General features: G+C 48.6%; 1 protein-coding gene across 7 annotated transcripts in view; it reads left to right on the forward strand.

Annotated features, from left to right (window-relative positions):
* PDE4A (phosphodiesterase 4A) overlaps positions 1-19,979 on the forward strand; it is a 50,153-nt gene that overhangs the window by 8,519 nt on the left and 21,655 nt on the right. For 2 of the 7 annotated variants that reach the window (XM_066273234.1, XM_066273262.1), the window contains exon 1: positions 6,695-7,130. The exons of 3 other annotated variants lie outside the window; for them this stretch is intronic. In XM_066273234.1, coding sequence (XP_066129331.1) covers positions 6,847-7,130 — 284 coding nt within the window. In that variant the 5' untranslated portion in view covers positions 6,695-6,846. Of the gene's footprint in view, positions 1-5,311; positions 5,675-6,694; positions 7,131-19,979 lie in introns of those variants that run through there. 2 more of the 7 variants (XM_066273252.1, XM_066273280.1) reach the window with 2 other exon arrangements.

Below are 19,979 nucleotides of genomic sequence, written 5' to 3' on the forward strand. Positions count from 1 at the left end.
TTCCTAGAAAGGGATAAAGTTCAGTTGGCTGGAGCCAGAGAACTGGATTTATAACACAGGTATTTTCCTTCCTAGCTGAAGGCCAAGTCACTTCCTTCTCTGGACCTTGGCTTTCTCATCTCTGAAATGGGCCTGTAAAGAACCTATTCCCAAAGTCTGATGTAAAGAATCAGCAAAAACAATTCAGAGGCTCAACCAGTGGAGCACTGGATAGAGCATTGACCTGGGATGCTGAGGACCCTGGTTTGAAACTCCAAGATTGATGGCTTGAGCACAGGGTTGCTGTGTTTTTGTTTTGTTTTGTTTTGTTTATTTTTAACAGAGACAGAGCAAGAGTCAGAGAGAGGGTTAGATAGGGACAGACAGACAGACAGGAAGGGAGAGAGATGAGAAGCATCAATTTCTCATTGTGACACTTTTTTAGTTGTTCAATGATTGCTTTCTCATATGTGCCTTGACCGTGGGACTACAGCAGACCGAGTAACCCCTTGCTCAAGCCAGCAACCTTGGGCTCAAGCTGGTGAGCTTTGCTCAAACCAGATGAATCCACGCTCAAGCTTTCAAACATGGGTCCTCCGCATCCCAGTCCAACACTCTATCCACTGCGCCACCGCATGGTCAGGCACAGGGTTGCTGTTTTGAACATGGGATTATCTACATCAGTGGTCCCCAATCTTTTTTGGGCCACGGACTGGTTTAATGTCAGAAAATATTTTCACAGACTGGCCTTTAGGGTGGGACGGAAAATGTATCACGTGACCAAGACAAGCATCAAGAGTGAGTCTTAGACGGATATAACAGAGGGAATCTGGTCATTTTTTTTTAATTTATTTATCTTTCATTTTTAGAGAGGAGAGAGAGACAGAGAGGAGAGAGAGACAGAGAGAGAGAAGAGGGAGGAGCCAGAAGCATCAACTCCCATATGTGCCTTGACCAGGCAAACCCAGGGTTTCGAACTGGTGACCTCAGTATTTCCAGGTCGATGCTTTATTCACTGCCCCACCACAGGTCAGGCCTGGTCATTTTTTAAAAATAAAACATCGGGCCCTGGCCAGTTGGCTCAGTGGTAGAGTGTCGGCCTGGCGTGCAGAAGTCCCGGGTTCGATTCCCGGCCAGGGCACACAGGAGAGGCGCCCATCTGCTTCTCCACCCCTCCCCCTCCCCTTCCTCTCTGTCTCTCTCTTCCCCTCCCGCAGCTGAGACTCCATTGGAGCAAAGATGGCCCCGGCGCTGGGGATGGCTCCTTGGCCTCTGCCCCAGGCGCTGGAGTGGCTCTGGTCGCAACAGAGCGATGCCCCAGAGGGGCAGAGCATCGCCCCCTGGTGGGCAGAGCGTCGCCCCCTGGTGGGCGTGCCGGGTGGATCCCGTTCGGGAGCATGCGGGAGTCTGTCTGACTGTCTCTCCCCGTTTCCAGCTTCAGAAAAAAAATAATAATAAAATAAAAAATAAAATAAAACATCGTTCAGACTTAAATATAAATAAAACGGAAATAATGTAAATTATTTATTCTTTCTCTGTGGACCGGTACCAAATGGCCCACGGACTGGTACCAGTCTGTGGCCCGGGGATTGGGGACCACTGATCTACATGATCCCAAGGTCGCTGGCATGAGCCCAAGGTCACTGGCTTGAGCATGGGGTCACTGGCTCAGCCTGAGCCCCAGGTCAAGGCACGTTCAAGAAGAAGAGAAAAAACAAAATCTGACCTGTGGCAGCATAGTGGATAAAAGCATCGACCTGAAATGCTGAGGTCAACACTTTATCCACTGTGCCACCATAAGTCAGGCTCAATAAATAAAATCTTTAAAAAAAATGAAGCAATCAATGAACAACTAAAGTGAAGTAACTAAGAATTGATGTTTCTCCTCTCTCCTTCCCCTCTCTTGCTGCCTTCCTTTCTCTCTCATTCTAAAAAAAAAAATAATAATCAATTAGCAAAACAATTCAGATAAATGTGAATGTCCTTCCTTTCTCTTTGTACTTGGACCAAGAGGTCCTGGCAACCAGTGATGGATATTAATGGGTTTAGAGCAGGAGTTCTCACCTGGGAGCAAATCTGTTTCCCCAGGGGAAAGGTGGCAATGATTGGAGACATTTAGTTGTCATGACTGAGGGGGTGCTACTGTCATCTAGTAAGTAGAGGCCAGGATTCTGCTACTGCTACGGAGTGTACAGGACTGCCCCCCAGGACAAAAGATTATCAGATGCCAAATGCCAATAGTGCCCAGGTGGGGAAACCATGCATTTCCAATGAGGTGGTGTCATCTTCATGGGTGCAAAATTTGCTTTCTTGGGGTGGATGTGTAAAAAAAATGTTTATGGCCTGACCAGGCAGTGGTGCAGTGGATAGAGCATTCATTGGACTGGGATGCAGAAGATCCAGGTTCAAAATCCTGAGGTTAGGCCCTGGCCGGTTGGCTCAGTGGTAGAGCATTGACCTGGTGTGCAGGAGTCCTGGGTTCGATTTCCGGCCAGGGCACACAGGAGAAGCGCCCATCTGCTTCTCCACCCCTCCCCCTCTCCTTCTTCTCTGTCTCTCTCTTCCCCTCCCGCAGCCAAGGCTCCATTGGAGCAAAGTTGGCCCAGGCGCTGAGGATGGCTCGGTGGCCTCTGCCTCAGGTGCTAGAATGGCTCTGGTCACAACAGAGCATCGCCCCCTGGTGGGCATGTCGGGTGGATCCCAGTCTGGCTCATGCGGGAGACTGTCTGACTGCCTCCCCGTTTCCAACTTCAGAAAAATACAAAAAAATAAAAAAATCCCAAGGTTGCGGCTTGAGCACAGGCTCATCTGGCTTGAGCGCAGGTTCACCAGCTTGAGCGCGGGGTCGCTGGCTTGAGTCCAAAGATCACTGGCTTGAAGCCCAAGGTCGCTGGTGTGAGCCCAAAGTTTGCTGGCTTGAGCAAGGGGTCACTTGCTCTGCTGTAGCCCCCTGGTCAAAGCACATACGAGAAAGCAATCAATGAACAACTAAGGAGCTGGGACAAAGAGCCGCAATGAAGAATTGATGCTTCTCATCTCTCCCTTCATGTCTGTCTGTCCCTATCTGTTCCACTCTCTGTCTCTGTCACACACAAAAAATGTTTCTGTACAAAGCTCCCATATACACACCGTATGTAAACAAACATACAGAATAGCTGTGGTATTGACATTTCATGGAGGAGGTGATGAGGGAGATTTTTATTTAAAAAACTACTCCTTAGGGAGGCAATAATGAAATACAGAGTGACCAACACTGGTCTAGAGCCTGGATCTGTGTGACTATGAGCAAGTTGTGTCTCTCTAAGACTTAGTTTTCCCATCTGTAAAATGGGGACAACACTAGTATCTCTTTGCAGGTGTTTTGTGAGGATTAAATGAGATCATAGCTACAGGTGCTGAACCTCAGGAAGCAATCCGAAGGTCTGTGATCATCATCACTGTCATCATTTGTGTCCTCTGGCTAGTACAGTGTCTGGCACATTATAAGATCTTCATAAATGTTTTGTCAAATAATAATAATCACAACTAACATTCAGAGTGAGTGCTTACTGCATCCATTTTTCTGAGCCTATTAAGTGTCCATCCATGAGATGCATAATATATATTATACCCACTTTACAAGTGGGAAAACTGAGAGCCAGTGAAATGAAGTGACTATCCCAGGGTCAAATGACTAAGTGCCAGTGGCCAGACTTAAGCCTGGACCATCTGACTCTGGGTCCTATGACAGCAGAGCCAACAGGTAGAAAGATCTGTACAGAGGTGGTACCCTAAAGAAGAGATTTACCTATTTTTTTTATTCATTTTAGAGAGGAGAGGGAGAGACAGAGAGAGAGAGAGAGAGAGAGAGAGAGAGAGGAGAGAGGAGAGACAGAGAGAGAGAAGGGGGGGAGAAGCTGGAATCATCAACTCCCATATGTGCCTTGACCAGGCAAGCCCAGGGTTTCGAACCAGCGATCTCAGCACTTCCAGGTCGATGTGCTTTATCCTACTGCATCACCACAGGTCAGGCGAGATTTACCTATTTTTATTTAAAACAAGATTTTCCCCCTTTCCTAACCCCTAAAAGCCACTAACTGGTTGAATGGAGTAAGCTCCAGAATTATAACCAGCTGGCTAACTTTATTCAAGGGTGTTCACCTCTCTAAGTCTTAGTTTCCTTATCTGTGAAGGGGGATAGTGCCCCCCAGAGTTATAGTGATTAGACAGCAGAGCCACTCTGGGGGACCCAGAAAGTCTTTATGACTGTGTATTCTTGTTCCTGTGCAGGAGTCAGCACTGAGAGGAGATTGGGTTCTTGAAACCACCTCACGAGCTGCAGGGGTCCCAATTCTAGATTCTAAGGAGTGTCTTGGGTCCCTGAGCACACTCAGATCTCCAAGGTATATCTAAGAGTTGTAAGGCATGTCTCAGAAGCTGTGCAGTATTCTGGGGAGCTACTAAGGATTGTGGGTGCATCTTTTATTCTAGGAGTAGCCTAGGGTTGTAGAACTGTCTTAGGAGTTATGAGGTATCTAGTTGGCTTATGGGGCACCCCAGGATTTTTGGTGGCACTTCCATGTTATGAGAGCATCCCGTGAGTCTGAAGGCACCCATGAGACTATGCTGGGGGTCTCTGCATTTGCAGGAGCATCTCAAGGATGCTGTGGAGCCACGCAGGGTTTGGAGGACTTCTGAGGGACTGGAAGCCTTCTTGAGGTGTGTGAGGGACCCTAGGCTTTGGGGGCCCTCATGCCCATGTCTGTGGGAATGGCTTGTCACTGTGGGGAATGCCAGCAGTACTGGGGCAGGGGTGTCTCTGCAGGACTGGAGTGTGGTCGGAGTGCCCTAGGGGTCATGGGGGACATATGAAGAACAGTAGCAGTGGTCCTGGGATCTAGATGAAGGGGTTTCTTGTGGGTTCTCAGAGCATTGCTGTCATCTGTAGGTGCATCCTGGGATTAAGGTTTGTAGGGATGTCTCAGTAAGGATGAGGACACTACTAGGACATCTGGGGAGCTATGGGAGTGTCCTGTGGTGTGTGTGGGTCCCTCAGAATCCAGGGATTTGGGGGTATCCTTGGGTTGTGTGGGGCATCTCAGGGATAGTAGAGGCACTCCCTGGGATAGTGAGGACTTCTGAGGTCTGTGGGGCCTCTCAACACCATGGAGGTTGTGAAAGCGACCTAGAGCTTTTTGGGGCTTACCAGGTGTTTGTAGAGAGGCTTCCGGAGATTGTGAGGACGTCAGAAGGACTGCGGAGGGGGGGAGGTCTGTGGGGTGTCCCGCCACAACCCTAAGGCGTCCCAACCCTGCCCCGCCCCCAGGGGCGGCCCCAACGCGAAGCCGGAAGGGCCACGGTTGCCCCGCGGGGTGCGGCCGGTGGCCCCAGGGCTGGGCGGCCGGCCTGGGTGGGCCGCGCGGGGCTGGCGGCGCTGCTCCGCAGTGCCCAAAGAGGCGGGCCGCCCCGCTTTCCCCGCGGCCATGGCGCGGCCACGCCGCCTGGGCTGTATCCCCGAGCTGCAGCTGGAGGCCTTCCCCGCGGCGGCGGGCGAGGACGAGGCGTTCCTGTCGGAGCCCCGGGCCCCGCACGCGCCCCGCTGGCCACGTTCGCCGCCCTCCTCGCCCGTCTTCTTCGCCAGCCTGTCCCCAACTTTCTGCAGGAGCCTTCGGCTTCTCCGCAGCTTCCAGGATTTTGGCCGCCGGGCGTGGGCTAGGTAAGTGCGCCCAGGTGGCCGTGCATTCGAGTCTCTTCTGGCCACCTGGAGCGCGTCAGTGTCTGGAGTTCGTAGCTGGCCCTGCCCAGTCTCACTTTTCCGTCACAATGCAACGATAAAAAAAAATCATCTCTACCCGCCAGGATTGCCGTGGAGACATCTGATAGAGCATGCAGCAGGCGTTCAATAAACCCTATGTTCCTTTCACTTCCTGTGCAGACCTGAGTCTGCGGTCAGGCTTTGGGGGAGCGAGGCCAACCTGCCACCCAGGGTGATCTGAGGACGCGTATTCAGTTATGTCGGCCTCGGTCTAACGGCCTGTGAAAGGGGTCAGCGATGCACTTGGGTTTGCTTTGCCAGGAGGCTTGCTGATCACCTTGTGCACCTGACACGGAGGGCAAATGGAAGTTCCCTTCCTGGTCATACCCGGGTGGGCTGCAGGGGCTGGCACCTGGCGGCCACATCCGATCTGGCTTCCCAGTGTCCCTCCCTGGAAACGGAGGTGGGCACTGGCTAGCGAGGGTTTCTCCGAACCCAGGAGAGCGTCTTCTGCTGGTCGCTTTACCCCTACTCTCTGTACACACTTGTTTAGAACCAGAGACCGGAGACGATGACTGGGAGAGGGCACTGCGGGGACGGGACGTGGACCCAGCGGAAGAGACCCGGCAGGGAGAAAAGAGGGGGGTCGGGGCCTCTGGAGCCCCGCGTGGGGCCGAGGAGGGAGTGGGAGTGGGACGGGAAATCAGTGCCTTTCTCTGGTTTCTCTCTATGTCTATGTCTCTCCTGTCTCTGTTCCGTCCCCCAGCTCTACCTCCCTGGCAACCGTCGTCCCTCCCCCGGGTTTTTGCCACCGGACCGCGCACTCCGCCGCCGCCCGCGAGGGCGTCTCGTCCCTCCAGGAGCGCACAGCGCTCGGAGACTTCCAGCGGGCCCAGCTCAACGTCAGGATGGGGAGGGGGTGAAGGCGGGGACAGAAACGGGGGCGGGGGGTGGGGTGGGTGGCGGTGGGCCCAGAGCCTGGGAAACCAGAGCTTGGGGAACTACCCGCCCTCCCCCAGCCTGGGAAAAGGGAGGCAGGCGGGAAGTGTGCGCAGAGTTCTGCAAGGCCCCACAGGAGGCAGCAGGCGCGGAGCCTGCGCCAGCCCTGCGGACTAGAGAACGCCCGAACGCCCATGGCCTGGGGAGTCAGCAGGAGGGCGGGTGTGGAGCGTGGAGCGGCGCTGCCAAGGGCGGCAGCAGATACCTCGGGCCTGGTGAACAGTGCACGCCAGACCGCGGTGCGTGTAGCTGTCCCCATGCGTGCCTGGAGGGCGCTTGGCACCCATGCGTTCCAGTGCAGCCCGCCGGGCCGGCCCCGGCCCCCTGCCCTATCACTGCCCCCCGCGGACCCCGAATCCCTGGTCCACTTCTTCAGCGACGAGGACACCTGTTGGCATCCTCCAGGCAGATCTGTCAGGTGGGTGGCTCCTAGCCAGTCCCTTCCTTTTCCACCAGAGGGCTTTGGCTGTGCTGGTGGGGGTGCCGAGTCTGCCTTGGGAAATCTCTAAAGTGGTTTTTAAGGTCTGCCTGGAGCCTCACTCCTTTCCCTGGTCCTAAACGTCTGAATGCTTCTGAGGGCTTACGGCAGATGGTGGCTCTGAAAATGGGTGCTGGGCCCTGCCCCCTAACTGCCTACCCAAGATAGGATCCCTTCGCCCTCTTTGTGCCTTTTAATCTGAGCTTCTGGCACTCACCCTGGCAGCAAGTATGAGTGTCCAGCGTCACCTGGGCTCCACTCCCAGGCCACCCGCGTCTCATGCTTTACCGTTCCTCCCTCCTTGCTGGGGCTGCCAGGCTGAAAACCAAGCCAGGGTGGGTGTGGGGAGGAGGTTCCTGCTGGAACTCCTGGGGGGGGGGTAGTTAAAATCTATTGGACAATGGTGGGACAGAGAAGTGGCCTTTAGGTATTTGGAATTCTTGGGGTACTCCACCATGTTCTTGATCCCCTTCAGACACCTGTACACACACATACTCCCCAACAAAGACACACACACAGGGTAATCAGGGTCTCCTTGCTGGTGGGGACACAAAGAGAACACCGCAGTTGACCCATGGCCACCGTGATACACAGACCACAGAAACCCTGGCCTTCCACAGCATTGTATACACTGCACTGCCTGCAGAAACACACTCACTGCAGCACACACCCAAGCCCGATTCCCACCTGCACAGGGCTGAACACATCTCATCCCCACTCAAGAGTCAGGGACAGTTTTAGCACATGTGTGTGGCACACAGGTACACCCTCACAAACTCACACTCAAAGACACAGAATCACATAGGCACTGGGAACCCCCAGACCCCACTCACACACACAGATGTGTAAATCCACACAGACAACCTACATGCACATGGGTGCCCCTGAATACCACCTCAGCACACAGATGCACAGACCCTCCTTGTACATTTAACCCCACTAACAACTGTGTCACCTGGCACCATGCGCCTGTCTGGCAGACACACACCATCACCTGCCCTTTACCTCAGTGTGACCTTCACAAAGCAAATGCCAGGCCTTTCCATAAAGGCTGCCTGGCACCTCCTACAAGGGCGTCAGTTTGAGTGGGGCCGAATCTGGGGAGATGCCAGGCCTGCCTGGGGAGAGACAGACACCATTGATTTAGTTTGCAGCTTTCTAGCCTGGCTCCCTGGGTTTGCATCCTTGTTCTACCACTAGCCACATTTTTCATACCCTCTATGTCTCAGTTTCGCTCTCCCTCTCTCTCTAGAAAATGTGGATGAATGTGTGTCCAGGCATAGTACCATGCCTAGCATGTGGCATTCCAGAGTAGTTGGTTACTTTCATTGTTGTTAGGATTTTTACCAACTGGAACATGTCCCTTTTCATTGCCACATCCCCACCTTCACCCCAGCTTGTTTGTTTTCCAGTTGGTCCCTGCAGCAGAACTCTCTAAAGCCTGGATCTGGCCCTGGGCTGCACAGTCCTCCAGAGGCCTAATTTGATGCTCAAAAGCCCAGGACAGGAGTAGAGGCCCCAGGGGGTAGAGATAGGTAGCAACTTCACCTGAGAATGCCAAGTAGTCAGCCTATTCCAGGGGAAGTCTTGGGCAGGTCATTTCCTTTCTGTTAGAGTGTCTGAGCATGTGGTTGTGATGTCAGGGCCTGTTGGCTGTCCTTGACTCTAGTTTGTGACTTTGGGTCCCATTGGGACATCTCTAGTGCAGCCTCTAGTCTGATTTTGGGTCACCTTGAGCAGCAGCAGGCCAGGGAGGGGTGACTCCCCAGAGTCTGGGGTCTGATTCTGGGGGGTAGCTAAGACCCCCTCACTCTCAGGCTGCAATTCAACAGACCTAATCTCCCATCTGCTCTTCTGCAGCCTCAAACACAAACAGTGGGGCCCCAGGGAGCCTCTTCCCATTCCTTCCTCTGGGCTCCTGCGTATAGTGAGTTGAGTCTTCTGGGGCTGCAGTAACTGCCTGAAATGCTCTTAGGTTGCCCTTTGGGGCTTGGATCTCACCTTCCCTACTCTGCACTTCAGTTCCTGGGGCAGGGAAGGGGTCCTCTCTACATAGGTATGAACCACTCCCTCTCACAGCTTCCCTGCACTTGGCAGAGCTCAAAATATCCAGGCTGGGCCTTAGGAGACAGGACATGATTCTCAGGCAATGAGGTTACCAACCCCTCACCACCTCTCTGTGCCTGTCTTCTCACTGAACCAGTATGTTAACAGAACTCAACTCACAGAGTTGGTGGGAGACATACTAGGTTCATGTGTATAAAGCACTCGATAATGCCACGGTGAGTAATCAGTGTTTTGTTATTATTACTATATCTTTAAAGGTTCTAACCTGGCACCTAATACTTTGCAGGTGCTCAATAAGTGGGCATTATTATCAAAGGCTCAAGCTCATTTTCCACCTTAAGAATGTGGTTTTAGCCTGACCCGTGGTGGCTCAGTGGATCACGCATCGACCTGGAACACTGAGTTCGCCGGTTCAAAACCCTGGGCTTGCCTGGTCAAGGCACATATGGGAGTTGATGCTTCCTGCTCCTCCTCCCTTCTCTCTCTCTCTCTCTCTCTTCTCTAAAATGGATAAATAAATAAAAATAATTTAAAAAAAGAATGTGGTATATTAAATTCACTGCCTTTTTTTTTTTTTTTTGTATCTTTCCGAAGCCAGAAACGGGGAGGCAGTTAGACAGACTCCCACATGCGCCTGATTGGGATCCACCTGGCACGCCCACCAGGGGATGATGCTCTGCCCATCCGGGGCACCGTTCTGTTGCGACCAGAGCCACTCTAGCACCTGAGGCAGAGGCCACAGAGCCAACCTCAGTGCCCGGGCCAACTTTTGCTCCAATGGAGCCTTGGCTGAGGGAGGGGAAGAGAGAGACAGAAAGGAAGGAGGGGGGGAGGGGTGGGGAAGCAGATGGGCGCTTCTCCTGTGTGCCCCAGCCGGGAATCGAACTCAGGACTCCTGCATGCCAGGCCGATGCTCTACCACTGAGCCAACCAGCCAGGGCCTCACCGCTTTTATTGTACATATGTATGAAGTTTTTTTTATTGTGGTAAAATATAAATAACATAAAATTTTCCACTTTAACCATTTTTTTTAATTATAATTTTATTTTTTTAATGGGGCGACATCAGTAAATCAGGTTACATATATTCAAAGATCAACAAGTCCAGGTTATTTTGTCCTTCAATTATACTGCATACCCATCACCACTTTAACCATTTTTGAGTGTACAATTCAGCATCATTAAGTACGCCCACATTGTTGAACAGCTATCACCACCCACCATCATCCCCAGAAATGTCTCATCTTCTCAAACTGAAACTTTGTCTCCATTAAACACTATCGTCTTTCCCCCTGCCCCAGGCCCTAGCACCCACCATTCCATTTTCTGTCTTATAAATCTGACTCTTCTAGGGATTTCATATCAGTGGAGTTACAGAGTTCCATATAAATTGCATTATTTGTTGAAAAGACTGTTCTTTTCTCATTAAATGGTCTTGGCACACTTGTCAAAAATTATTTGACCCATGTATGTGAGGGTTTATTTTTTGGGTTCTCTAATCGATTCTCTTGGTCTGTTTGTCCTTTTGTATTTGGCTTATTTCATTTAGCATAATGTTTTCAAGGTTCATCCATGTTGTAGCATGTGCCAGAATTTTCTTTATAAGACTGAATAATATTCCATTGTATGCATATATACCACATTTTCTTTATCCATTCACCCATTTATGGACAAGAGTTGTTTTCACCTTTTGGCTATTGTGAATAATGCTGTTATGCACATTGGTATACAAGTAACTATTTGAGTCTTCATTTTCAATTCTTTGATGTGTACATACCTAGAAGTAGAATTGCTGGATCACAAGGTAATTCTATACTTATATTTTCTGAGGAGCTGCCAAAGCATTTTCCACAGTGGCTGTACCATTTTACATTCCTACCACCAATGCACAGGTACTCCAATCTCTCCGTGTCATCACCAACACTTGTTATTTTCCTTTTCTTAATAATAGCCATCCTCATGGGTTCTCAGTAGTGTCTCACTGTGGTTGATTTGCATTTCCCTAATGACTGATGGTGTTAAACCTCTTCTCTCATGCTTGTTTGTCCATCTGTATATCTTCAGAGAAATGTTTATTTAAGTCCTTTGCCCACTTTTTTTTTTAATTTTTATTTTTCATTTATTTATTTATTTATTTATCTTTCTGAAGCTGGAAACGGGGAGAGACAGTCAGACAGATTCCCACATGCGCCCGACTGGGATCCACCCGGCACGCCCACCAGGGGCGACACTCTGCCCACCAGGAGGCGATGCTCTGCCCCTCGGGGGGGGGGGGGGTCGCTCTGCCGAGACCAGAGCCACTCTAGCACCTGGGGCAGAGGCCAAGGAGCCATCCCCAGCGTCTGGGACATCTTTGCTCCAATAGAGCCTTGGCTGCGGGAGGGGAAGAGAGAGACAGAGAGGAAGGAGGGGAGGGGGTGGAGAAGCAAATGGGCGCTTCTCCTATGTGCCCTGGCCGGGAATCGAACCCGGGTCCCCCGCACGCCAGGCCGACGCTCTACCGCTGAGCCAACCGGCCAGGGCCAAATATTTTATTTATTGAATTTTTTTTTTAGAGAGAGAGGAGTGAGAGAGAGAGACAGAGAAAGAGAGAAGGGGGAGGAGCAGGAAGCATCAACTCCCATATGTGCCTTGACCAGGCAAGCCCAAGGTTTCGAACCGGCGACCTCAGTGTTCCAGGTCGACACTTTATCCCACTGCGCCACCACAGGTCAGGCCATTTGCCCACTTTTTATTTTTTTATTTTAAATATATATTTTTAAAATTTCTTATTTATTTATTCATTTTAGGGGGGGGGAGAGAGAAAGAGAAGGGGGAGGAGCAGGAAGCATCAACTCTCATATGTGCCTTGACCAGGCAAGCCAGGGTTTTGAATCGGCAACCTCAGTGTTTCCAAGTTGATGCTTTATCCACTGCGCCACCACAGGTCAGGCCTTTGCCCACTTTTTTTTTAAAAATTTATTTATTCATTTTAGAGAGGACAGACAGAGAGAGAGAGAGAGAAGGGGGAGGGAGGAGCAGGAAGCATCAACTCCCATATGTGCCTTGACCGGGCAAGCTCAGGGTATTGAACCAGCGACCTCAGTGTTTTCAGGTTGATGCTTGGTCCACTGCGCCACCACAGGTCAGGGCCTTTGCCCACTTTTTAATTGCTTGTTTTTTATTGTTGCATTTTAGTTCTTTATATTTCTAGATCTTAACAGATACGTGATTTGCAAAAATTTTCTGTTCTGTGAATCGCATTTCACTCTCTGAATAATGAATGTTCTTTGAGGCACAAAAGTTTTTAATTTTAATGAAGTTCAATTTATTTATTATTGATTGATTTTAGCTAGAGAGGAAGGGAGAGAGAGATAGATTGAGAGAGAGAGAGAGAGAGAGAGAGAGAGAACATCAGTTCCTGTATATACCCCAACCAGGGATTGAACCTGCAACCTCTGTGCTTTGGAATGAGGCTCTAACCAACTGAACTATCTGGCCAGGCCTCAATTTATTTTTTATTTTGTTGCTTTTGCTTTTGGTGTCATATCCAAGAAATAACTGCCAACCCTGACCTGACCTGTGGTGAGGTAGTGAATATAGCATTGACCTGCTGAGGTTGCTAGTTCAAAATCTCGGGCTTGCCTGGTCAAGGCACATACAAGAAGCAACTATTGTGAGTTGATGCCCCCCCCAGTATCTTTCTTCTCTCTAAAATCAATAAATAAAATGAAAAATACAAAAAGAAAGAAATCACTGCCAAATCCAATGTTATGAAGCTTCTAAGAGTTTTATAATTTTAGCTCTTATGTTTGTCTTTGATACATTTTGAGTTAATTTTTGTATAAGGCGTACAGCAGGGGTCCCCAAACTTTTTACACAGGGGGCCAGTTCACTGTCCCTTAAGATTGTTGGAGGGCCGGACTATAAAAAAAAACTATGAACAAATCCCTGTGCACACTGCACATATCTTATTTTAAAGTAAAAAAAACAAAGCGGGAACAAATACAATATTTAAAATAAAGAACAAGTAAATTTAAATCAACAAACTGACCAGTATTTCAATGGGAACTATGGGCCTGCTTTTGGCTGAGATGGTTAATGTCCGGTTCCATATTTGTCACTGCTAGCCGTAACAAGTGATATGACGCGCTTCCGGAGCCATGACGCATGCTTCCAGCATCACCGGAAGTAGTACTGTACGTGAGCGACACCGTGCTTTGTAGCGCTGCCATATACAGTACTCCAGGAGCACAGGATGCGGATGCTGACATCTTACTGACCACCAATGAAAGAGGTGCCCGTTCTGGAAGTGCGGTGGAGGCCAGATAAATAGCCTCAGGGGGTCACATGCAGCCCTTGGGCCGTAGTTTGGGGACCCCTGGCGTATAGTAATGATCCACCTTCATTCTTTTCTTTGTGGATCATTTTTCCAGCATCATTTGTTGAAAAGATGATTCTGTTCTATTAGTCTTGGCATGCTTGTCAAAAATTGTTTGACTGCCTGACCTGTGGTGGCGCAGTGGATAAAGCATGGACCTGGAAATGCTGAGGTCGCCAGTTCGAAACCCTGGGCTTGCCTGGTCAAGGCACATATGGGAGTTGATGCTTCCAGCTCCTCCCTCCTCTCTCTCTGTCTCTCCTCTCTCTCTCTCTCTCTCTCTCTCTCTCTCTCTGTCTCTCCCTCTCCTCTCTAAAATGAATTTAAAAAAAATAATAAAAAATTGTTTGACTTTGACTATGTATGTAAGGGTTTATTTCTGGGCTCTTTAATTGATTCCATTGATCTATATGTCTGTTTCTGCAGTACCACACTTTTTTTTTTAAGTGAGAGAAGGGGAGATAGACTCCCACATGCGCCCCAACCGGGATCCACTTGGCAACCCCATGATACTCGAATCAACCAAGCTATACTCAGCACCTGAAGCTGATACTTGGACCAACTGAGTTTTCCTCAGCGCCCAGTGACAACGCTTGAACCAACCAAGCCACTGGCTGTGAGAAGGGAAGAGAGAGAGAAGGGGGAAAGGGAGGGTAAGAGAAGCAGGTGGTTGCTTCTCATGTGTGCCTTGACTGAGGACCAAACCTGGGATGTCTGCACATCAAGCCAACACTCTATCTACTAAGCCAACTGGTGAGGGCCAATACCACACTGCTTTGATTACTGTAGCTTTACAGTAAGTTTTGAAAACAGGAAGTACAAGTCCTTCAACTTTTTTCTTCTTTTTCAAGATTGTTTTGTTTAGTCATGGTCCCTTGAGATTCCACAAGAATTCCAGTAAGGACTTCATTTTAATTTTTGCAAAGAATGTTGTTGGGATTTTGATAGGGATTCCACTGACTCTGTAGATCACTCTGGGTAGCATTGATATCTTAATCTTAAGTCTTCCAATCCATGAATATGGAATGTTCCATTTATTTTTGTTTTCTTTCATTTCTTTCAACAACATTTTGTACTTTTCAGCGTGCAATGCTTTTTGCTTAAGTTTATTCCTAAGTATCTTATTAATTTTGATGCTATTATAAATGGAATTGTTTTCATAATATCTTTTTTTTTTTAAGTGAGAGGAGGGTAGATAGACTCCCACATATGCCCGCTGGGATCCATCCAGCAACCCCCATCTTGGGCCAGTGCTCGAATTAACTGAGCCAGCCTCAGGTGCTGAGGCTGACACTCGGACCAACTGAGCTATCCCCAGTGCGCCTGAGGCTGATGCTCAAACCAATTGATCCACTGGCTGTGGGAGGGGAAGAGTGAGAGAAGGGGGATAAGGGCAGACAGTTGCTTCTCTTGTGTGCCCTGACTGGGAATCGAACCCAACACATCCATATGCCAGGCCAACGCTTTATCCACTGAGCCAACCAGCCAGGGCCATAATATCCTTTTTGGATTGTTCCTTGTTAATATATAGAAAAGCAACTGATATTTGCTAAATTATTTTATTAGTCCATTCCAATAGTTTTGATACATGTAATTCCACCACTGGCTTCTTTCTCTTAGCAAAATTCATTTGCTACTCACCCAAGTTGTTTTGGGTATCAGTATTTAATAAGGAAATTGTAGTTTCTTTTCTACTCTCACAGAACACTTCCGATACCAAATGTGTATGATTTTTCCCTCCATACGAACCAATTCTCTCATTCTCTGTGGACATCAGCTAAGCCAACTACAGTTTAATTTAATTCTGACACTAACTGCCAGGAGTTAGTGTCGATCACACAGATGAAGGGCTCAATCCCACAAGACTGCCCCCATTGCAGACACTAGTCTCAAGTCCAGGTTGTCACCTGTGCTTGTGACTGACTGGCTATAAATAGAGGTTCCCACAATCTCCTCCTCAGGTTAGAAAATTTGCTAGAATGGCTCACAGAACCAGGAAAACCATTTACTAGGTTACTGGTTTATTATGAAAGATACAACTCAGGAAGAGCCAGAGATGTATACAGCACCTCTGTGTGCTTACCAACTCACAAGCTCCCTGAACTCTGTCATTTAGGGATTTTGATGGAGGTTTCATTATGTAATCATGACTAATTAAGTCACTGGCTATTCCATTTGTGATTAAGTCACCCTCTAGCCTCTCTCCTTTCCCTGGAGGTCCAGGAGTGGAGCTGAAGGTGACAACCTTCTAATCAACCCTGGCAGGCAGCCCCCATCCTGAGGCTGTCTGGGAATCCCTAGTAGGCAGTCATCTCATTACCTTACAAGAACACATTTTTCACTGTTAAGATTTCCAGGGTTAGGAACTTTGTGCCAGGAAACCATGGCATAAACCAAATATGTATACATACCTTACTATTTCCCAATAGTTCTTTTTTCTTTTCTTATTCCTGAATAGTATTTCATGGTGTGGATCTGTTGCAACTTATCCATTCACCTACTGGCACACGTTTGGTTTTGCTGTTTTCAGAATTTAGTGATTACAAACAGAAAGAACTTCTGTAAACATTGGTCAGCAGGTGAATGTTTTGAGTGGAAATATATTTACATTCATCTTGGGTAAATAGATAGGAGAAGATTTATAAGTGTATGTTTAATTTCATAAGAAACTGACCAACTGTCTTCTGGAGTGGCTGTGTCACTTGGCATTCCCACCAGCAATGAATGTGGGTTCCAGTGCTCCACATCCTTGTCACCACTTGGTATTATCGTCAGTTTTTGTTTGTTTCTTTGTTTTAGTAACCCACTAGGGGCGAAGTGATATTTCATGGCTTTCATTTGCATTTCCCTAAGGACAAATGATGTTTCCTGTGTTTATTTGCCCTCTGGATATCTTTGGTGAACTGTCCAAACTTTTGCTCATTTTTTGAGTTGTTTATCGTCTTCTGAGGTTTTTGGTTTTTGTGGGTTTTTTTGGTATTTTTCTGAAGCTAGAAACGGGGAGAGACAGACTCCCGCATGCGCCCGACTGGGATCCACCCAGCACGCCCACCAGGGACCGATGCTCTGCCCACCAGGGGGCAATGCTCTACCCCTCCGGGGCGTTGCTCTGCCGCGACCAGAGCCACTCTAGCGCCTGGGGCAGAGGCCAAGGAGCCATCCCCAGCGCCCGGGCCATCTTTGCTCCAATGGAGTCTCGGCTGCGAGAGGGGAAGAGAGAGACAGAGAGGAAGGAGAGGAGGAGGGGTGGAGAAGCAGATGGGCGCTTCTCCTGTGTGCCGTAAAGTCATGGTGCACTTTTGACCGGTCACAGGAAAGCAACAAAAGACTATAGTATAGCAATCTGAAATCTGTACCAAATAAAAGGATTGATTTGACTATACCTATTCAGTGCAGTTCAATGTGGGCTCATGCACAGATTTTTCAGGGCTCCTTAGGTAGCTATCACATATAGCCTCTACAGACTCATCACTGACTGATGGCCTACCAGAACGGGGTTTCTCCACCAAACTGCCGGTTTCCTTCAACTGCTTATCCCACCGAGTAATGTTATTCCTATGTGGTAGCGCTTCGTTATAAATGCGCCAATATTCACGTTGCACTTTGGTCACGGATTCTAATTTAGCGAGCCACAGAACACACTGAACTTTCCTCTGTACCGTCCACATCTCGACTGGCATGGCCGAGGTCTGCTCCGCTGTATATACATGGTGTTACATCATCATCTGCGCATGCGCACATGCTGCCACATCATCCTACAGAAACTGGGAGGGTTTTCCTTTTATTTGGTGCAAATTTCACATTTCTATCATCTTTTCTTGCTTTCCTGTGACCGGTCAAAAGTGCACCATGGCCTGACCAGGCGGTGGCGCAGTGGATAGAGCGTCGGACTGGGATGCGGAAAGACCCAGGTTCGAGACCCCAAGGTTGCCAGCTTGAGCGCGGGCTCATCTAGCTTGAGCAAAAAGTTCACTAGCATGGACCCAAGGTCACTGGCTTGAGCAAGGGGTTACTCAGTCTGCTGAAGGCCCGCGGTCAAGGCACATATGAGAAAGTAATCAATGAACAACTAAGGTGTCACAACGAAAAACTGATGATTGATGCTTCTCATCTCTCTCCGTTCCTGTCTATCTGTCCCTATCTATCCCTCTATCTGACTCTCTCTCTGTCCCTGTAAAAAAAATAAAATAAAATAAAAACAAAAGTGCACCATGACTTTATGGACACACTGTATATTACTAAGAGCAATGTCAGGCCTGACCTGTGGTGACGCAGTGGATAAAGCGTTGACCTGGAATGCTGAGGTCACCAGCAAAACACTGGGCTTGTCTGGTAAGGCACATATGACAAGCTATCAATGAAAACTTAGAGTGAAGCAACTACTCTTTGTTCCCCACCTTCCTTTCTCTGTAAAATCAGTAAATAAAGTCTTTAAAAAACAAATAAAACAATGTCAGAGTTTACTCCTGTGTTTTTTCTAGAAGTTTTATGGTTTTGAGTCTTACAATTAAGTCTTTAATCCATTTTGAGTTTATTCTTGTATATGGTGTAAGAAAGTGGTCTAGTTTCACCTGACCAGGTGGTGGTGCAGTGGGTAGAGCGTCGGACTGGGACGCGGAAAACCCAGGTTCGAAACCCCGAAGTCACAGGCTTGAGCACGGGCTCATCTGGTTTGAGCACGGCCCACCAGCTTGAGCCCAAGGTCGCTGGCTTGAGCAAGGGGTCACTCGGTCTGCTGTAGCCCCCCCACCCCGGGTCAAGGCACATATGAGAAAGCAATCAATGAACAACTAAGGTGCTGCAGTGAAGAATTGATGCATCTCATCTCTCTCCCTTCCTGTCTGTCTTGTCCCTCTCTCTGTCGCGCACACACACACACACACACACACACACACACACAGTGGTTTAGTTTCTTTATTCTTTTGCACGTATCTGTACAATTTTCCCAATACCATTTATTGAAGAGACTATCTTTACCTCGTTGTATATTCTTGCCTCCTTTGTCATAGATTAATTCACCATTTAGGTGTGGGTTTATTTCTTTGCTTTCTTTTGTTTCATTGATCTTTGTTTTTATGCCAGCACCATGCTGTTTCTCTCTCTCTCCTTTTTTTTAGATTTTATTTTATTGATTTTAGAAATGAGAAAGACAGAAAGAAGGAGGAGCAGGAAGCATCAGCCTGTAGTAGTTGCTTCTCATATGTGCCTTGCCCCAGCAAGCCTGGGGTTTCGAACTGGCAACCTCAGCATTCCAGGTTGATGCTGTATGCACTGCACCACCACAGGTCAGGCAATACCATGCTGTTTTTTGGGGGTTTTTTTGTATTTTTCTGAAGCTGGAAACGGGGAGGCAGTCAGACAGACTCCCGCATGCGCCTGACTGGGATCCACCCAGCATGCCCATCTGGGGGCGATGCTCTGCCCATCTGGGGCATCGCTCTGTCGCGACCAGAGCCACTCTAGCACCTGGGGCAGAGGCCAAGGAGCCATCCCCAGCGCCCGGGCCATCTTTTGCTCCAATGGAGCCTCGGCTGCGGGAGGGGAAGAGAGAGAGTGGAAGGAGAGGGGGAGGGGTGGAGAAGCAGATGGGTGCTTCTCCCGTGTGCCCTGGCCGGGAATCGAACCCGGGACTTCCGCACGCCAGGCCGACGCTCTACCACTGAGGCAACCGGCCAGGGCCAATACCATGCTATTTTGATTCTTATGGCCTTGTAGTATAGTCTGATATTATGTAGCATGATTTCTCCAACTTTGTTCTCCTTTCTCAAGATTGCTGTGACTATTTGAGGTCTTTTGTGGTTCACATAAATTTTAGGATTTGTTCTATTAATAGTTCTGTGGAAAATGTTATTGGTATTTTGAAATTGCATTGAATCTATAGATCGTTTTGGGTAGTAGAGACATTTTAACAATGTAATTCCTCCATTTATTTGTATCTTCTTCAAGTTCTTTCTTCAACATCATAATTTTCTGAGTACAGGTCCCTTACCTCCTTGGTTTAATTTTTTTTGTTGTTCCTAAGATTTTTAAAATGCAATTGTAAACAAGATTGTTTTCTTAATTTCTCTTTCTGATAGTTTGTTATCAATGTATAAAAATGCAAGGGGTCCTGGCTCTGGTGCCTGCTGAGACCACCCTTTGGATGTGCCTTTAGTGCAGATAGTCAAGTGGTGCTCTGTTGTGGTCTGAAGCCGGCCACTGGGTGTGTTGGTTCTGGGGCCTCTTGGGATGGTCTCCAGTGCAGGCCCAAGTCAGCTGTGGCCTGTGCCTGGCCCTAGGCCACCTGGTAGGAGCTACAAAGCCATTCACAGTTGACAGCTGCCTTTGTTGGGCCGGGAAGTGAATGGAAAGGGCAATGCTAGG

Source organism: Saccopteryx bilineata, chromosome 1 (genome assembly GCF_036850765.1).
Source record: "Saccopteryx bilineata isolate mSacBil1 chromosome 1, mSacBil1_pri_phased_curated, whole genome shotgun sequence".
NCBI classification, from domain to species: domain Eukaryota; kingdom Metazoa; phylum Chordata; class Mammalia; order Chiroptera; family Emballonuridae; genus Saccopteryx; species Saccopteryx bilineata.